The sequence below is a fragment of the Histomonas meleagridis genome, assembly GCF_020186115.1.
Source record: "Histomonas meleagridis strain 2922-C6/04-10x chromosome Unknown contig_20, whole genome shotgun sequence".
NCBI lineage: Eukaryota > Parabasalia > Tritrichomonadida > Dientamoebidae > Histomonas > Histomonas meleagridis.
This window is the reverse complement of record NW_027150805.1, coordinates 3039768-3056871: the sequence shown is the minus strand read 5'-3', so window position 1 is coordinate 3056871 and position 17104 is coordinate 3039768. Positions and strand designations below refer to the sequence as shown.

Below are 17104 nucleotides of genomic sequence, written 5' to 3'. Positions count from 1 at the left end.
CCAATAAAAAATCAATGGAAAAATATAAATGGCGCTTCATCTAAAATTAAATCAGTTGTGTCTTCCTTTGTTTCCATGATGTTTAAGACAAATCCACAAATTATTCAAATTCTTTTTCATCAAACCAAATCCTTAGAAAACGGAACTATCCACAGAATGGCCCTTATCATTACACTAAGCGGATTGAAAGGCATACATTTTATTGAGTTCAAAATATTAAAAAATGGTAAAAACTTATTTATTGGTCATGAATTGATCCAATGAAATTGTTCCTTATATAATATATTTTTGTCAGTAAACCATGTTTTTATGTTTTTATTTAATTTTAAAACATGGAATAAAAAATAAAATTAGTCGAGAAATAAAGTTTTATAAATTTAATTGCGTTCGCCACGAATTCTTTGTGCAAGTTGAACATCACGTTCCATAATAGTAACACGATTTGCATGAATTGCACAAAGGTTTGTATCTTCGAAAAGACCAACAAGATAAGCTTCAGAAGCTTCTTGAAGAGCTGCAATTGCTGATGATTGGAAACGAAGATCACCACGGAATCCTGATGCGATTTCACGAACGAGACGTTGGAATGGAAGCTTACGGATTAAAAGATCTGTGCTCTTTTGGTATTTACGAATTTCACGAAGAGCAACTGTACCTGGTCTGAAACGATGTTGCTTCTTTGCACCTTGTGAATCAACAACTGGTGTTGATTTACGAGCTGCCTTAGCACCGAGTGATTTACGTGGAGTCTTACCACCAGTAGATTTACGAGCTGTTTGTTTTGTACGAGCCATTAAATAAATGAGATATTTTCCCCGCCATTTCTCCCCGCCTATTATGGCGCCTTTTTTATTGCCATTTTGAGTTTAGCAAAATTGAATTGTTAATTTATAAATTTGAAAGGGCAAAACCGCCGAAAAATAATTTCCCGCCAGCATCAGTTTCTTTTAATGTCAGGCAGAGGAAAAGGTGGTAAAGGTCTTGGTAAGGGAGGTGCTAAGCGTCATAGGAAGGTTATGCGTGAAAACATCCAAGGTATTACAAAGCCAGCCATCAGAAGATTAGCTCGTAGAGGTGGTGTCAAACGTATCAGTGGTGATATCTATGAAGAAATCCGTGGAGTTCTTCGTCATTTCCTAGAAAATGTCATTCGCGATTCAGTTACATATACAGAACATGCAAGAAGGAAGACAGTTACAGCGATGGATGTTGTTTATGCCCTTAAACGCCAAGGTAGGACACTTTATGGTTTCTAAAGATACTTTTGTCATGAAATTTATTTTTCAATATAATTTTTTGGTTGTTGATTTAATAATTTAATAATAATATGAATAATTATTATAAGATTTCCACGTCTCTTTAGAACAAGAAAAATACAAACATTACTTACTATTATTTTACAAATTTTGATAAATATACTATAAAGTTTCCACTAAAAATTATCTATAATTATAATTCCAAAACAGAAACAACGACCGTTACCAACATTTGACCGTTTATAATATTCCAATTGGGAAATTTACAAATTATTTGCACAGTATCAGCCAAATATCAAAAAGTATTCGAATATTTCTTTATTTTAATCCTTTTTCACGAATTTTTGCCTTTGCTTCCAACACGGTATTTTTCAACTGTTCGTTTTGTCGTGTCAACTCTTCTATTTCAGCCTTCAGATGTGTGAACATTTCATCTTTTTCGTCTTTAATTGTTGTGTACTTCTTCGCCACTTCGCGAAGGTCTTTAATTTCATCTTCGAGTTGCGCAACTTTTGTTTGTGCTTCGTTACGTTCGTCTTTAATTTTATTAATTTCTTCTTCGTTTACATTACTCTTATTGTTATTTAATGTTTCGATCTCTTTGCGGAGTTCTGCAGTTTCGCGCTCCTTCAGCAGGAATAACTCTTCGATTTGGCGCTGTAGCTCTGTTGTTTCCGCTTCTTTCGATTCGAGCTCCTTCTTAAGTGTGGAGGTGTTCGCAAGTTCCGATTCGGCTGTCGATTTGGATGTGTTCAACTCGTCGATTTGCTTCTTGAGTTGATCGATCTCAGTTTGCTTCGCGTTTGTCGCCTCTTCAACTGCTGCTTTGGATGCGTTCAGTTCTTCGATTTGTTTATGTAATTCACTTTCCGATGCCACTTTGGATGCGTTGATTTGCTCGATCTGCTGCTTGAGTTGATCGATCTCATTTTGCTTTGCGTTTGTTACTTCTTCAACTGCTGCTGCTTTAGATGCGTTCAGTTCTTCGATTTGTTTCTTTAATTCTTCTTCTGCTGCTGCTTTAGAATTATTGAGTTCTTCGATCTGTTTATGTAATTCGCTTTCTAATGCTGTTTTAGAATTGTTGATTTCTTCGATCTGTTGCTTAAGAGAATTAATTTCATTTTGTTTGAGATTTACAACATCACTTTCTGATGCTTTTGCATTAGAGAGTTCTTCAATTTGTTTATGTAATTCGCTTTCTGATGCCGCTTTGGCTGAATTGATTTGTTCGATTTGTTGTTTAAGTTGTTCAATTTCATTTTGTTTGGTGTTTGTTAGTTCAGTAATTGCTAAAACTTTGGCTGTATTTATCTCTTCGATTTGTTTCTTATATTCATTTTCTGATTCTGTTTTAGAGTTGTTTAATTCTTCGTTCTGTTTCTTTAAGTTATCGATTTCGTTTTGTTTGTTGTTACCTAATTCTTCCATTTGTTTCTTTAATTCTTCTTCTGAAGCAGTTTTAGAGTTCTTTAATTCTTCGATCTGTTTCTTATGCTCTTCTTCTGCTGCTGCTTTAGATGCACTTAATTCTTCAATTTGTTTCTTTAATTCTTCTTCTGAAGCAGTTTTAGAGTTCTTTAATTCTTCGATTTGTTTCTTTAATTCTTCTTCTGCTGCTGCTTTAGAATTATTGAGTTCTTCGATCTGTTTATGTAATTCGCTTTCTAATGCTGTTTTAGAATTGTTGATTTCTTCGATCTGTTGCTTAAGAGAATTAATTTCATTTTGTTTGAGATTTACAACATCACTTTCTGATGCTTTTGCATTAGAGAGTTCTTCAATTTGTTTATGTAGTTCACTTTCTGATGCCGCTTTGGCTGAATTGATTTGTTCGATTTGTTGTTTGAGTTGTTCAATTTCATTTTGTTTGGTGTTTGTTAGTTCTTCAATCGCCGAAACTTTGGCTGCATTTAACTCTTCAATTTGTTTCTTATATTCATTTTCTGATGCTTCTTTAGCTGCGTTTAATTCTTCGTTCTGTTTCTTTAAGTTATCAATTTCATTTTGTTTGTTGTTGCCTAATTCTTCCATCTGTTTCTTTAATTCTTCTTCTGCTGTTACTTTAGATGCGTTTAATTCTTCGTTCTGTTTCTTTAAGTTATCGATTTCTGATTGTTTATTACTACCTAATTCTTCAATTTGTTGTTTAAGTTGATCAATTTCCGTTTGCTTTGCATTTGTAAGTTCTTCAATTGCATTTGTTTTAGAAGTATTTAATTCTTCGATTTGTTTCTTATATTCATTTTCTGAAGCTGTTTTAGAGTTATTTAATTCTTCAATCTGTTTCTTGTATTCATTTTCTGATGTTTCTTTAGCTGTATTTAATTCTTCGTTTTGTTTCTTTAAGTTATTAATTTCTATTTGCTTTGCATTTGTAAGTTCTTCGATTTCATTTGATTTCGATTTATTAATATCATCGATTTGTTTTCGATGATTTTCTTCCATTGTATTCTTTTCATCATTTAATTCTTCGATATGTTTATTAAGTTGTCTAATTTCATTTTGTTTATTACTTGTTATCTCATCGATTTGTTTATGTAATTCAACAATTTGAAGTTGTAATGCGCCTGCTTCAGATTGTTTACCATCTGCAAGATCTTCAATACGTTTTTGTAATTCATCAATTTCAATTCGTTTTCTATTTGAAAGTTCTTCAAGTTGACCTTGTAATGAATTAATTTCGTTTTGTTTATTATTTGTAATTTCTTCGATTTTTCTTTGTAATGAATTAATTTCATTTTGTTTGTTATTTGTAATTTCTTCAATTTGTTTATTTAATTTCTCTGTTTCCATTTGTTTATTATTTTGTAATTCTTCAATTTGATTATGTAATTCATTAATTTCATTTTGTTTATTATTTGTTAATTCTTCAATTTGTTTCTTTAATTCATTAATTTCTTTTTGTTTATTATTTGTTAATTCTTCAATTTGTTTATTTAATTCATTGATTTCATTTTGTTTTGTATTTCCTAATTCTTCAATTTGTTTATGTAATGAATCAATCTCTGATTGTTTGTTATTTGTCGTTTCTTCGATTTGTTTCTTTAATTCATTAATTTCATTTTGTCTACTGTTTGTTAAGTCATTAATTTGATTTTGTAATGAATTAACTTCATTTTGTTTATTGTTTTGTAATTCTTCAATTTGTTTATGTAATGAATCGATTTCCGATTGTTTATTATTTGTTATTTCATTAATTTGATTTTGTAATTCATCAATTTTACTTTGTAATGCATTTGCTTCTGATGATTGATTATTAGTTAATTCTTCAATACGTTTTTGTAATGTATCAATTTCATTTTGTTTATTATTTTGTATTTCTTCGATTTTCTTTTGTAATTCATTAATTTCATTTTGTTTGTTATTTGTAATTTCTTCAATTTGTTTATTTAATTCATTAATTTCATTTTGTTTATTGTTTGTAATTTCTTCAATTTGTTTATTTAGTTTTTCTGTTTCCATTTGTTTACTATTTGTTAATTCTTCGATTTGCTTATGTAATTCAGTTAATTGACTTTGAAGTGCTCCTGATTCATTTGCTTGAGTGTTCATTAGTTCTTCGATTTTCTTTTGCAGTTTTTCATTTTCTGTTTGCTTTTCTTTTGTTAATTCTTCGATTCTCTTTTGTAATTCATTGATTTCATTTTGTTTTTCCTTTGCTATTTCTTCGATTTTCGTTTGGAACTCATTAATTTCAGTTTTTTCATTATTTGCTAATTCTTCAATTTTCTTTTGTAATGAATTAATTTCATTTTGTTTATTATTTGTTATTTCTTCAATTTGTTTCTGTAATGAATCAATCTCAGTTTGCTTGTCATTTGTAATTTCTTCAATTTTCTTTTGAAGACTATCAATTTCAGTGCGTTTCGTTGTCTCTGATTCAGAAAGTTGTGTTTGAAGTTTTTGTATTTCAGTTTCTTTATCATGTTGCAATTCTTTGATTTTGTTTTGTAATGATTCTATTTCAGCACTATTTGTTTCAGATGGAACACTTTGTCCTCCTTCTGATGGTTTAGAACTCTGTAAATCTTTGATTTGCTTTTGAAGATTTTCGATTTCGGATTGCTTTGTTTTCATTATTGTTTCAACTTGGTTTTGTACAGCTTCAATTTCTGTTCGAACACTATTTGTTATTTCCTCATTTTGCTTGTTTAAGGAATCTATTTCACTTTGCTTCTTGTCTAAAGCTTCGTTAAGTTGATCTATCTCGGCACTAAATAACTTTTTCTGCGTACGCAGCATTTCGAATTCGTTTAGTTCTTCATCTGTAAGTGACCTTTGTTTATAATAGTCAACTTGCTTTTGAAGTTCTTGAATTTGAGAACCATTTTCCTCTGGTTTTGCTTGATTATCGTGATTAGGCGGAGGTTGTTGGGCCTCTTCTTTTTTGAACAAATTCGAGAAAAAGCTCATACGAAAACTGACATTTGCTTTTTCATTCAAATTTGTTCACATCTTATTTTCATTCAAATGTTCTTAAGCACGAAAAAATTCTCAGAATTATGGCAACGATAAGAAGTTCCAATAACTGCTTTTTGTATTCAATTACCATTTCTACAGATGGAATACTTCATAAGAATTACCATAAAATTCAACAACAATATGATCATTTTTCAACAGAGGGATCAATACTAACTCATATTACATTAATAAAAATTGATTAATGAATATGATATTGTAAAAGGTTTTTGCTCCTTTCCTTCGTTTCCGAATATAAAGTGGTTTCAGAAAGGTTTCCCAAACACATCAGTTTTTGAATATAAATCCGATGATGACTCATTCATTTGATTCTATCGTTAAAGATGTTTTTTTGAAGAAAGTAGGAATTTTGATGTTCAATTAAATATCAAAAATACAAAACACCAAGCGTAACTGAGGACAAGTCAATGAGGTTAATTTAATCGCAGGAAGCTATTTGTAATTTGAATCTTCCAAAGATGTATCGAAATAACGTTCCGAAACTGTCAAACGTTCATAAACCACAGAAACATGATTCAAAAATATATCGTTTGAAACAAATGAAATCAGAAATGTTTAAGCATGCTTTTAATACATAAACTCAGTATTCACTTGCAGCAGCCTTTCTTTTTATCTTCATTTTGGGGTGCTTTTAAATCAACACCATTATCCTCTTTTTTATCTGATAATTTTTCTTGTTCTAAAACAAGATTTGCAATTGTAGAAAATAACAAATCAACGTTGGTTCCTGTTTCAGCAGATGTTTCGATAAATTGGGCATCGTTTTGATCAGCAAAACCAATTCCTTGGTTGAATGAAATTACAGCAGGCAAATCTTCTTTGTTACCTACAACAATAATTCCAAGCTGGCCAACTGATTCTCTTATGAAGTTTACCCAATTTCTAAGACTATTGAAGGATTCTTCTGAAGTTTTATCAAAAACAATGACTGCAACCATTGCTCCTTTAGCATAAATAGGAATAAGGCATTTGTAGTCATCTTGGCCAGCAGTATCCCAAACATTTAGTGTTACATCTTGTTCTGGCAAATGAACAATACATTGAACCGATGTTGCAGTAATTGTTGGAACTGGAGTTCCTGATATCTGAGTAAATTTATTGATGATTGATGTTTTACCTGCTCCAGAATCACCAACAAACACAACTTTATGGAACAAGCTCATTCAAAAATGTCGCCACAATCGAAACCGTCTCAAGGCCGTTTAATCAACGTTAATTGCGAAAAAGACTTTATTTTGTCACTTTTACAGTTTGCAAATTGTCTTCTACTTGTGAACATATTAATAACAACAGAATTTAGAGAAGCATTTGTTAATTATGAATAAATTAACAAAAATTAAAGCGAAACATTTTTGTTTTTTTTTTTAATTTTTAACTTTAAATTAATATGGATCAAATCAGCAACATTTTGTGAATTACAAAAAATTATTATTCCAAATACACTTCAAACATTAGGAAATTCAGTGTTTAGTTATTGTCAAAATCTTGAAACGATTAAATTAGGTACATCATTAACAACTATTGGTGAGAAAGCATTTTATGAATGTTCTAAATTAACGAGTATTGAACTTCCTAATTTAGTTACAAGCATTAATTCATATTCATTTTATAAATGTTTATCATTAAGTAATATTAATATATTAGGTAATATTGTAAATATTGGAGAATATTCATTTTATCATTGTGAAAAATTGACGAGTATTACATTACCATCAAGTGTTGGAATCATTAGTGAAACGCAAGTCTTTTCAGGATGTTATTCATTACGAAATATTAATATTGATAATAATAATAATAATTATAGTAATTATAATAATGATGGAGTTCTTTATGACAAAGGAATTACGAAAATCCTTTATTATCCTATTGGTAATGAACGAAGTACATATACACTTCCAAATACTATTGAAATTATTAATAGTTTTTCATTTTCATCATCATGTACATTAAATACTATTAATATTAATTCAGAATCTCAACTTCAACGAATTAATGAATATTCATTTTATAATATTTCAACATTAACAAGTCTTTCACTTCCCTAATTCAGTTACATATATTGGTATTTCATCATTTAATATGTGTCCACGTCTTTCAACATTAACACTTGGCAATCAAATCACGACAATTGAAAAGAGTGCATTTTCATCATGCAGCTCAATTGTTTCTATTTCACTTCCTAACCAATTTTCTGTTTTACAACATTACTCATTAATTAATGACCACATCAGAATAAGAAATTCATTTTTATGTACATTTCGTTTTTTTAAACATTTCAAAAGTTTCAATTTACAAAACATTGCAAATGATTTAATTTGACGAATTTTTTACTATTTTCTCTTAAATCAGCGCCTTTATAATTGCAGGTTCGTTCATATCGACCGATGTCATTTCCACGTTCTTCTTTCTCTTCAAATAGATGACCACTCCCACAACAATTCCGATGATGACCACAGCGACAGCGATTGGCACTCCGATAAGTACTCCGTAATTCTTTGACTTGCTGCTGCTGCTGCTCTCGATGCATTCGTTAATTGTTACACCCTTTGATACATTTAGTTGAGCGAAGCTATTGCCGTTATATGACTCGGGTGTCATCACAACAGATGAGTGGATGCCATAGAATGCATCAGTTGCAATTGTCGTGGGCTCACTGATACCGTTGTAATAGATACATTTGAGCGATGTGCAGTTATAAAATGCGCGTGACGAAATCGATGTAACATTTTCGCCAATAGTTACGGTGGAAAGATTTACGCATTTATAAAAGGCCGAACCACCAATAGATGTTACCTTGTTTGGAATTGTAACATTTGTAAGTGATGAACATTCATAAAATACACTCATTCCAAGTGAAAGAACATTTTCATTAATGTCAATGGATTCCAAACTGCTACATTTGTAGAAGAGATAATCCGGAATGCTTGTGATTTGGTTTGGAATGGAAATTGTTCGTAGTTTAATACATTGCGAAAATACTTCTGTGCCAAGACTTCGAAGATTTGAACTTAATGTAATATTTTCTAATGATGAACAGAATTGGAATGCGCAGTTGCCAATGGTTGTAACAGAGTTAGGAAGTGAAATAGAAACAATTGAGCTGCATGATGAAAATGCACTCTTTTCAATTGTCGTGATTTGATTGCCAAGTGTTAATGTTGAAAGACGTGGACACATATTAAATGATGAAATACCAATATATGTAACTGAATTAGGAAGTGAAAGACTTGTTAATGTTGAAATATTATAAAATGAATATTCATTAATTCGTTGAAGTTGAGATTCTGAATTAATATTAATAGTATTTAATGTACATGATGATGAAAATGAAAAACTATTAATAATTTCAATAGTATTTGGAAGTGTATATGTACTTCGTTCATTACCAATAGGATAATAAAGGATTTTCGTAATTCCTTTGTCATAAAGAACTCCATCATTATTATAATTACTATAATTATTATTATTATTATCAATATTAATATTTCGTAATGAATAACATCCTGAAAAGACTTGCGTTTCACTAATGATTCCAACACTTGATGGTAATGTAATACTCGTCAATTTTTCACAATGATAAAATGAATATTCTCCAATATTTACAATATTACCTAATATATTAATATTACTTAATGATAAACATTTATAAAATGAATATGAATTAATGCTTGTAACTAAATTAGGAAGTTCAATACTCGTTAATTTAGAACATTCATAAAATGCTTTCTCACCAATAGTTGTTAATGATGTACCTAATTTAATCGTTTCAAGATTTTGACAATAACTAAACACTAAACTTCCTAATGTTTGAAGTGTATTTGGAAGTACAATGTTACTGACTTGTGAACATGATGAAAATGCTTCATCTTTGATAGTTGTAACACTGTTTCCTAACTCAATAGTTGTGACTTTTGTGCACATACTGAAAGCATCTTTGCCTATTGATGTGACTGAATTCATTTTAATAGTTGTTAAACTTCGGCAGAAATAAAATGCTTCATCATCAATAGTTTGTACAGTGTCTGGTAATGTAATTCCATTAATGTTATAACATTCATAAAATGCTTGTTTTGGAATACTTGTAAGTGTTCCCGCCATTGATAATCGTGTCAAATTAAAACATTCATAAAATGCTGAGGAACCAATGCTACGAACGTTATTTAATGTAAGTTCTTCAAGTTTATAGCACTTGTAAAATGCTTCACTACCAATTGTTTGGACAGTAGTTGGTATTGTAATATATTGCAAATTATTACATTGATAGAATGAACCTGTTCCAATTGATACAATATTAGTTCCAAGAGTAACACGTTCTAAATCATTGCAGTTACGAAGAAGACGATCTGGAATGCCTGTAATTTGTTGTGGAATAGAAATACTTCGTAATTTTCTGCAACTTGTGAATACTTCTGTGCCAAGAATTCGAAGGTTTGAACTTAATGTAATGGTTTCTAATGATGAACAGAATTGGAATGCAGTATCGCCAATGGTTGTAACAGAGTTAGGAAGTGAAATAGAAACAATTGAGCTGCATGATGAAAATGCACTCTTTTCAATTGTCGTGATTTGATTGCCAAGTGTTAATGTTGAAAGACGTGGACACATATTAAATGATGAAATACCAATATATGTAACTGAATTAGGAAGTGAAAGACTTGTTAATGTTGAAATATTATAAAATGAATATTCATTAATTCGTTGAAGTTGAGATTCTGAATTAATATTAATAGTATTTAATGTACATGATGATGAAAATGAAAAACTATTAATAATTTCAATAGTATTTGGAAGTGTATATGTACTTCGTTCATTACCAATAGGATAATAAAGGATTTTCGTAATTCCTTTGTCATAAAGAACTCCATCATTATTATAATTACTATAATTATTATTATTATTATCAATATTAATATTTCGTAATGAATAACATCCTGAAAAGACTTGCGTTTCACTAATGATTCCAACACTTGATGGTAATGTAATACTCGTCAATTTTTCACAATGATAAAATGAATATTCTCCAATATTTACAATATTACCTAATATATTAATATTACTTAATGATAAACATTTATAAAATGAATATGAATTAATGCTTGTAACTAAATTAGGAAGTTCAATACTCGTTAATTTAGAACATTCATAAAATGCTTTCTCACCAATAGTTGTCAATGATGTACCTAATTTAATCGTTTCAAGATTTTGACAATAACTAAACACTAAACTTCCTAATGTTTGAAGTGTATCTGGTAACACAATACTTGATAATGAAGAACATGATGAAAATGCTCCATCTCTAATAATTCTAACATTCGAACCCATTACAATAGTTTTGATCATTTTACATTGACGGAATGCATCTTTATCAATAAATGTAACAGAATTTGGAATAGTAATATTTGTCAAAATAGCGCACAAGAAAAATGCATCATAACCAATAAAATTAAGTTTGTTTGGAAAATGAATTTGACTTAATCTAATATTATGGAAAAATGCAGAACTTCCAATAGATTCAACATTTTCACCCATAGTAATTGATGCTAAATAAGAACAAAGATGAAATGCATGATCACCAATAGTTTTAACACTATTAGGAACAACAATACTTGTTAATCCTAAACATCTTGCAAATGCATTTGAATCAATAATTGTTAAACCATTACCTAATTCAACGGAAGTTAAAGCAGTACATCTATAAAATGCATATTTACCTAATGATATAATATTTGGTAATTTAATTGATGATATTAAAGCCATACATTCATAAAATGCATAATCTCCAATAACGGTAACAGCTTCACCAAAGTCAGCATTAGTTAATAGAGTACAAGATTCAAATGATGATTTACCAATTGATTCAATCGAACCATGGAATATTATATTAACTAATTTCGAACATGAATAAAACAAATAATTACCAATAGATTTAACATTTTGACCGATTTCAGCCTTTTGTATATTAATACAATTATAAAATACTGAATCACCTAATGAAGTAACTGAGTTTGGTATTGATATTTCTGCTAAGTTTCCACAACATGAAAATGCTGATGAACCAATTGTTTGAACATTTTGGCCAATAGAAATTGATACTAAATTAGAACTTTCATGGAAAGCATCATTTTTAATTGTAATTAATGAACTTGGTAATGTAATTTGTGATACTTTAATACAATTAATAAATGCATAAGCTCCAATTGTTTCAAGTCCTTCATTAAATGTAATAGTTTGTAAATTAGAACAATTTCTAAATGATTCATCATCAATTGTTTTAACGGAACTTGGAATTATAATTTGAGATAATGAATAACAATAAGAAAATGCTGATTCACCGATTAAATTAACAGTAGTTCCAATTGTTACTGTTGATAAATTAGTACAATATTCAAATGCTGAAATACCAATTGATTGAACTGAATTTGGTATTGTCATTTCTTTTAATGATGTACAATTATGGAATGTAGATTCACCAATTTCAGGAATATTTGCTTCAATTGTAACACTTTCCAATTTTGTACATTGATAAAATGCAAATTTACCAAGAGATGTAACTGATGTAGAAATAGTAATGGTTGTAATTTCATGACAACAATAAAATGCATAATTTCCAATAGTTGAAACAGTTCCACCGATATTTACATTTGTTAATTTGATACATTGTTCAAATGCTGATTCATCAATAATTTCGATTGCATTACCAAATGTAATTGAAGTTAACCCATTACAATTCTTAAATGAACAAATTCCAATAGTTTTAACTGTATCTGGAATTGTAATTGTTGATAATTTTATACATCCAAAGAACAAATAATCATTAATACCTTCCAAAATATTTGATAATTGAATTGTTTCTAAAGAAGAACAATGATAAAATGAAGAATCTCCAAGTGTTTTAACTGTATTTGGTATTGTTATAGATGTTAATGATTGACATTCCATGAATACATCATTTGAAATTGTTTGAAGATTATTACCTAATGTAATTGGATTTAAATTTGAACAATATCCAAATGAACACATACCAATTGAAGTAACTGAATTTGGAATAGTAATACTTGTTAAACTTGAACATTGATAAAATGCATAATCACCAATAGTTTCAACTAACCCACCAATAGTTATTGATGTTAACTTAGTACATAAATAAAATGCATTTGATTCAATTGTTGTAACTGCATTTTCAATTGTATATTCACCAGATTTTGTAGCAGGATAACAAATAATTTTTGCTAAGTTTTTATCGTATAAAATTCCATTAATAGATGTGAAGTAGTTATTGTTTGTAGATACTTCAATACTTGTTAAGTTTCCACAATTTACAAATGATCCAGAACCAATTGTTTCTAGATTATCTCCAATTGTAACAGTTTGTAAATTATTACAATATGAAAATGTAGAAGAACCAATAGATGTAACTGAATTAGGAATTGCAACACTCTTTAAATTAATACATAAGAAAAATGAATAATCACCAATTGTTGTTACAGCTTCACCAATTGTAACAGATTCTAAGTTAGTACAATCATAAAATACACTTCGATCAATTGTTGAAACTGAGTTTGGAATTACAATTGACGGTAATTGTGTACAATAATGGAATGCTGAATAACCAATTTTCGTAAGTGTATTAGGTAATGTAACTTGGGTAAGACTTGAGCATTGACTAAATGCAAATTCTGAAAGTTCTGTTAATCCATCATGAATTTGTAGTGTTTGTAATTTCGAACATTGTCCAAAAGCTTGTGTTCCAAGTGTTTCAGTAGTTAATTCAAGACTTGTTATACCTGTGCAATAACAAAATGCAAATGTTTCAATGGATTTCGCAGTGACAACTAAACTTGTGAAGCCAACGCAATTGAAAAATGCATAATTACCAATGGTTTCAACATTCGCTCCAAAATTAATTGATATTAATTTCTGACAATTATGAAATGCATAACTAGAAATTGTTGTAACTGTCGTTGGTATATCAAATGATCCGGAAAATCCATTTGGAAATGAAACTAAAGTTGTGATGTCTTTGTTATATAGAACTCCATCGCCATTATTATTAGCGAAAGCTGTATTTCCTGTGGATACAACAATAGTTGTCAAACTTGAGCATCCACATAATATATTGACTCCAAGTGTTGTTACTGAATCGGGAATTGTAATGGTTGTGAGGGCATAACAAAATTGGAGAGCAAAGTCGCCTATCGTCGTAACTTTTGAGCCAATTGTAAACGTTGCAATTTGTGAACAATTTGAAAATGCATATTCACCAATTGAAGTAACAGTATCTGGAATAGAAACAGATGTTAATCTATAGCATTTCTCAAATGAATGGCTACCAATTGTTTCAACAGCAGTTCCGAATGTAATGGACTCGAGATATGAGCAACCATAAAATGAATAATTAGAAATTGTTGTAACTGTATTTGAAATTTCGAATGATCCCTTCAAGCCTAATGGATAGTAGTAAAGTGTTGTAATGCTTTTATCATAAATAACTCCATTTTGAGAAGAGTAAGTTGGATTATTATTAGAAACTTGGAAGCTTTGAAGAGATACGCATTTGGAAAACGCAAGGCTCTCAATAGTTGCAACCTTGTCACCAATAACAACAGATTCTAAACTAAAACAATCTTCAAAAGCATTTGCTTTGATTGTAGTAACCGAATTTCCAATATTGACATCAGTAAGTAAAAGCCATCTCTTGAAAGCTCCACTTTGAATTTCGGTGACTTCATCAGAAATAATAAGAGATTTGGTCAGGTCTTTGTAATTCTTATATTCTCCTGACATGTATTCACTTCCACTCAAAATGAGAGTGGAATTTTCTTTAATGAATGTTTGGGAAGAAAATGATGCGAATAAGATATAAAAGGCAATTCCCACCATTTTTTGGAGAGCGGTTATCGTCCTTTTGAAATTTATTACAAAATTTTCAATGTAACCACGCGTTTCCGACAATAAAAACCGCACAGAAAGTCTTGTAATTTATCGTTTAACGTTCTCTGACTCAAAACATCAAAGCATTTAAATTTGAAACATTGGTATACCCAAACTGTAAAAATTTATTCTAATAACCAGCAATAAAAAATAAAGTGGAAAGGAAAACATCAAAGTATGTGCCATTACAACTTAATTGGTACTTATAGTCACTTTTGGTATAATTGAAAGCCAAATAGCAACAGAAAAAACTGTAAATGAATAAAATGAAAATATTTTTATTTTGTGCGTATAAAGCAGTGTATAAATCGCAAAACAATTTAACCAACGTATATGCTTTAATCGAAAAAATTGTGTTGACTCCCCTTTCTCAAAATCAATGCAAACAAATTATTATATTTTTCTGGTGCGGGTCATCTTAGAAATAATGATGTAGCCTTAATTACCAGCCGATATCTCAGAGAAATCAGAATATATATAAAACTCGGAAACAGTACATTAATTGTTAATTGAAAAACAATATTTTATATTGAAAAATAACAATTAATAACTATAAAACAAACATTTACTTAATAACAACAATATTTGGATCATCAATTTGGAGCTTATCCTGAATTGACTCATCCAAGTAACATTTACCGAATTCTCCATTTGCGATACATTCGTCGCATCTTTCAACAACTTTACCCGCAACAAAAGGAATTAATTCATTTTCTAACACAGTTCCAACTGTTGCATTACCTTTCGTCACGACAACACAAACCAAATTTTGTAGCTCATGAAGCATTTCAAATCCGAATCGAACAATTGCATCACTTTCTGTCTCGAAACAAATTGCTCTGTAGAATGTGCTTCCAATAGAGATTCTAATAACACTTTCATATTTTGTTTCTAAATTTTCTATAAATGAAATTACATCGATGAAATTTTCCATCGGTTTATCGCTAATTGAAAACTTTACGCAGAGATATAAAATATATTTATTAAATGGCAAATTTAATAAATCTATTTTTAGTTTTGATATTAATTGGTTTTTATACAACAACAAATTATTTTGTTCTGTTAAATCATCAATTTTCACAAATGAAAAGAGACCGTTTTCGAATTCAATGGAATTGAAAACCAATTTCCTATCGTTTCCATTATCATTCAATAAGTCTGTAAACTCGTTCAAATTTTGACCGATTAATTGTTCGGATGACATTTCAAAGAATTTTGCAGCTTTTTCATTTATGTTAATAATTAACGAATTCGAGTCAATAATTAATACGGGAAACGGCAAATTTTCAATTAATTCAATGTAACCGTATTGTAATAATTGAATTAAATTTTTTTTGTTTTTTTGTGATTTTAAAATTTCTTTTTTCATCAAATATTTAATACCCGAAAACCATAATTCTTGGAAATATCTCATTAATTCCATTAAGCTCCACAACAATATCGAAACGATCACGAAAACCATCGAAACCATCCAAAATGTCGAAGCTTTATCTTGTAATTGTAACAATGAATTTGCCATCATATCTTCCAATGTATTATTTGCGAGTTTCGAAATATTAAAAATCGTCAAAAACCTCAACATCAAAAACCGATATAAATTCTCATTAAAGTTTCCTAACAACAACAAATGTCCGAAATCGAGTAATATTATTGAGAAACTATCATCGCCAGGCGAAACCCAAATATTTAATGGATTTACGTCCTTAAAATTCGAATCTCCATATTTAATTGTCATTAAAGAAGTGGAATTAATTATTAAGTTTCCATAAATCGCAGAAATATTTTCATATATCTTTTGGTTAACAGAATCAATAACAGATAACTCACTAAACGCCATTCCAGTCATAGAATAACGCGCTATATCTGATATTATATCCATTTGTATTAAACTTTCGATCATTAAATTCGAGTTATTATTAATTTGCATTATTAATACTACAAATAATAATATCGGTAAACTAATAATTAATATCCACATAAATATCGATAAAAGAATCGAAAAATATATTCCTGGTTCACCAATTTCATATTCATTTGGATAAATTTTTTTGATTACTTTATGAAGTTTCTTTTGACGATTTTTTAATCGATATAATAATATACCAAATATTATTGTAATTAAACTAATGAAAATACAAATAAAAATAATTTCATTTGAAAAATCAATATTAAAATCGGATAATACTTTTTGTGTTCTTTGGTTTGTATGATTCGATATGAACCCTAAATAATATTCCATTTGTGATGCATAACATCGAAAGTCTTCAAGTGTATCAAGCATATTAGATTCCATTATAGATGTTAATGATATAGATAACTTATTACAATTCTCCGAATTATATATTTTTGGTTCTTCCGTTAATAAGTTTAATAAACTTAATGGATCTGTCATTTCCCCAGATGTTAATGAGAAAGAAGATCGAAAATCAATTGAT

General features: G+C 29.3%; 6 protein-coding genes across 6 annotated transcripts; 1 reads left to right on the top strand and 5 right to left on the bottom strand.

Annotated features, from left to right (window-relative positions):
* Window positions 1–377: 377 nt before the first annotated feature.
* GO595_003431 (histone H3.2) lies at window positions 378–794 on the bottom strand (the record flags this gene model as incomplete). The annotated part of the gene is made up of 1 exon (XM_067916451.1): window positions 378–794. The coding sequence occupies one exon, from the start codon at window positions 792–794 to the stop codon at window positions 378–380; it is 417 nt and encodes a 138-aa protein (XP_067777232.1).
* A 156-nt stretch (window positions 795–950) lies between these two features.
* On the top strand, window positions 951–1256 carry GO595_003430 (histone H4-3; the record flags this gene model as incomplete). The annotated part of the gene is made up of 1 exon (XM_067916450.1): window positions 951–1256. One exon carries the CDS (start codon window positions 951–953, stop codon window positions 1254–1256), a length of 306 nt encoding a protein of 101 aa, XP_067777231.1.
* Window positions 1257–1574: 318 nt separating this feature from the next.
* Window positions 1575–5672, bottom strand: GO595_003429 (viral A-type inclusion protein; the record flags this gene model as incomplete). The annotated part of the gene is made up of 2 exons (XM_067916449.1): window positions 1575–3922; window positions 4730–5672. 2 exons carry the CDS (start codon window positions 5670–5672, stop codon window positions 1575–1577), a joined length of 3291 nt encoding a protein of 1096 aa, XP_067777230.1.
* Window positions 5673–6325: 653 nt separating this feature from the next.
* GO595_003428 (Ras family protein) lies at window positions 6326–6901 on the bottom strand (the record flags this gene model as incomplete). Its single annotated transcript, XM_067916448.1, has 1 exon — window positions 6326–6901. The coding sequence occupies one exon, from the start codon at window positions 6899–6901 to the stop codon at window positions 6326–6328; it is 576 nt and encodes a 191-aa protein (XP_067777229.1).
* A 1177-nt stretch (window positions 6902–8078) lies between these two features.
* On the bottom strand, window positions 8079–14522 carry GO595_003427 (leucine-rich repeat domain-containing protein; the record flags this gene model as incomplete). Its single annotated transcript, XM_067916447.1, has 1 exon — window positions 8079–14522. One exon carries the CDS (start codon window positions 14520–14522, stop codon window positions 8079–8081), a length of 6444 nt encoding a protein of 2147 aa, XP_067777228.1.
* Window positions 14523–15234: 712 nt separating this feature from the next.
* On the bottom strand, window positions 15235–15603 carry GO595_003426 (uncharacterized protein; the record flags this gene model as incomplete). The annotated part of the gene is made up of 1 exon (XM_067916446.1): window positions 15235–15603. The coding sequence occupies one exon, from the start codon at window positions 15601–15603 to the stop codon at window positions 15235–15237; it is 369 nt and encodes a 122-aa protein (XP_067777227.1).
* Between the last annotated feature and the right edge of the window lie 1501 nt (window positions 15604–17104).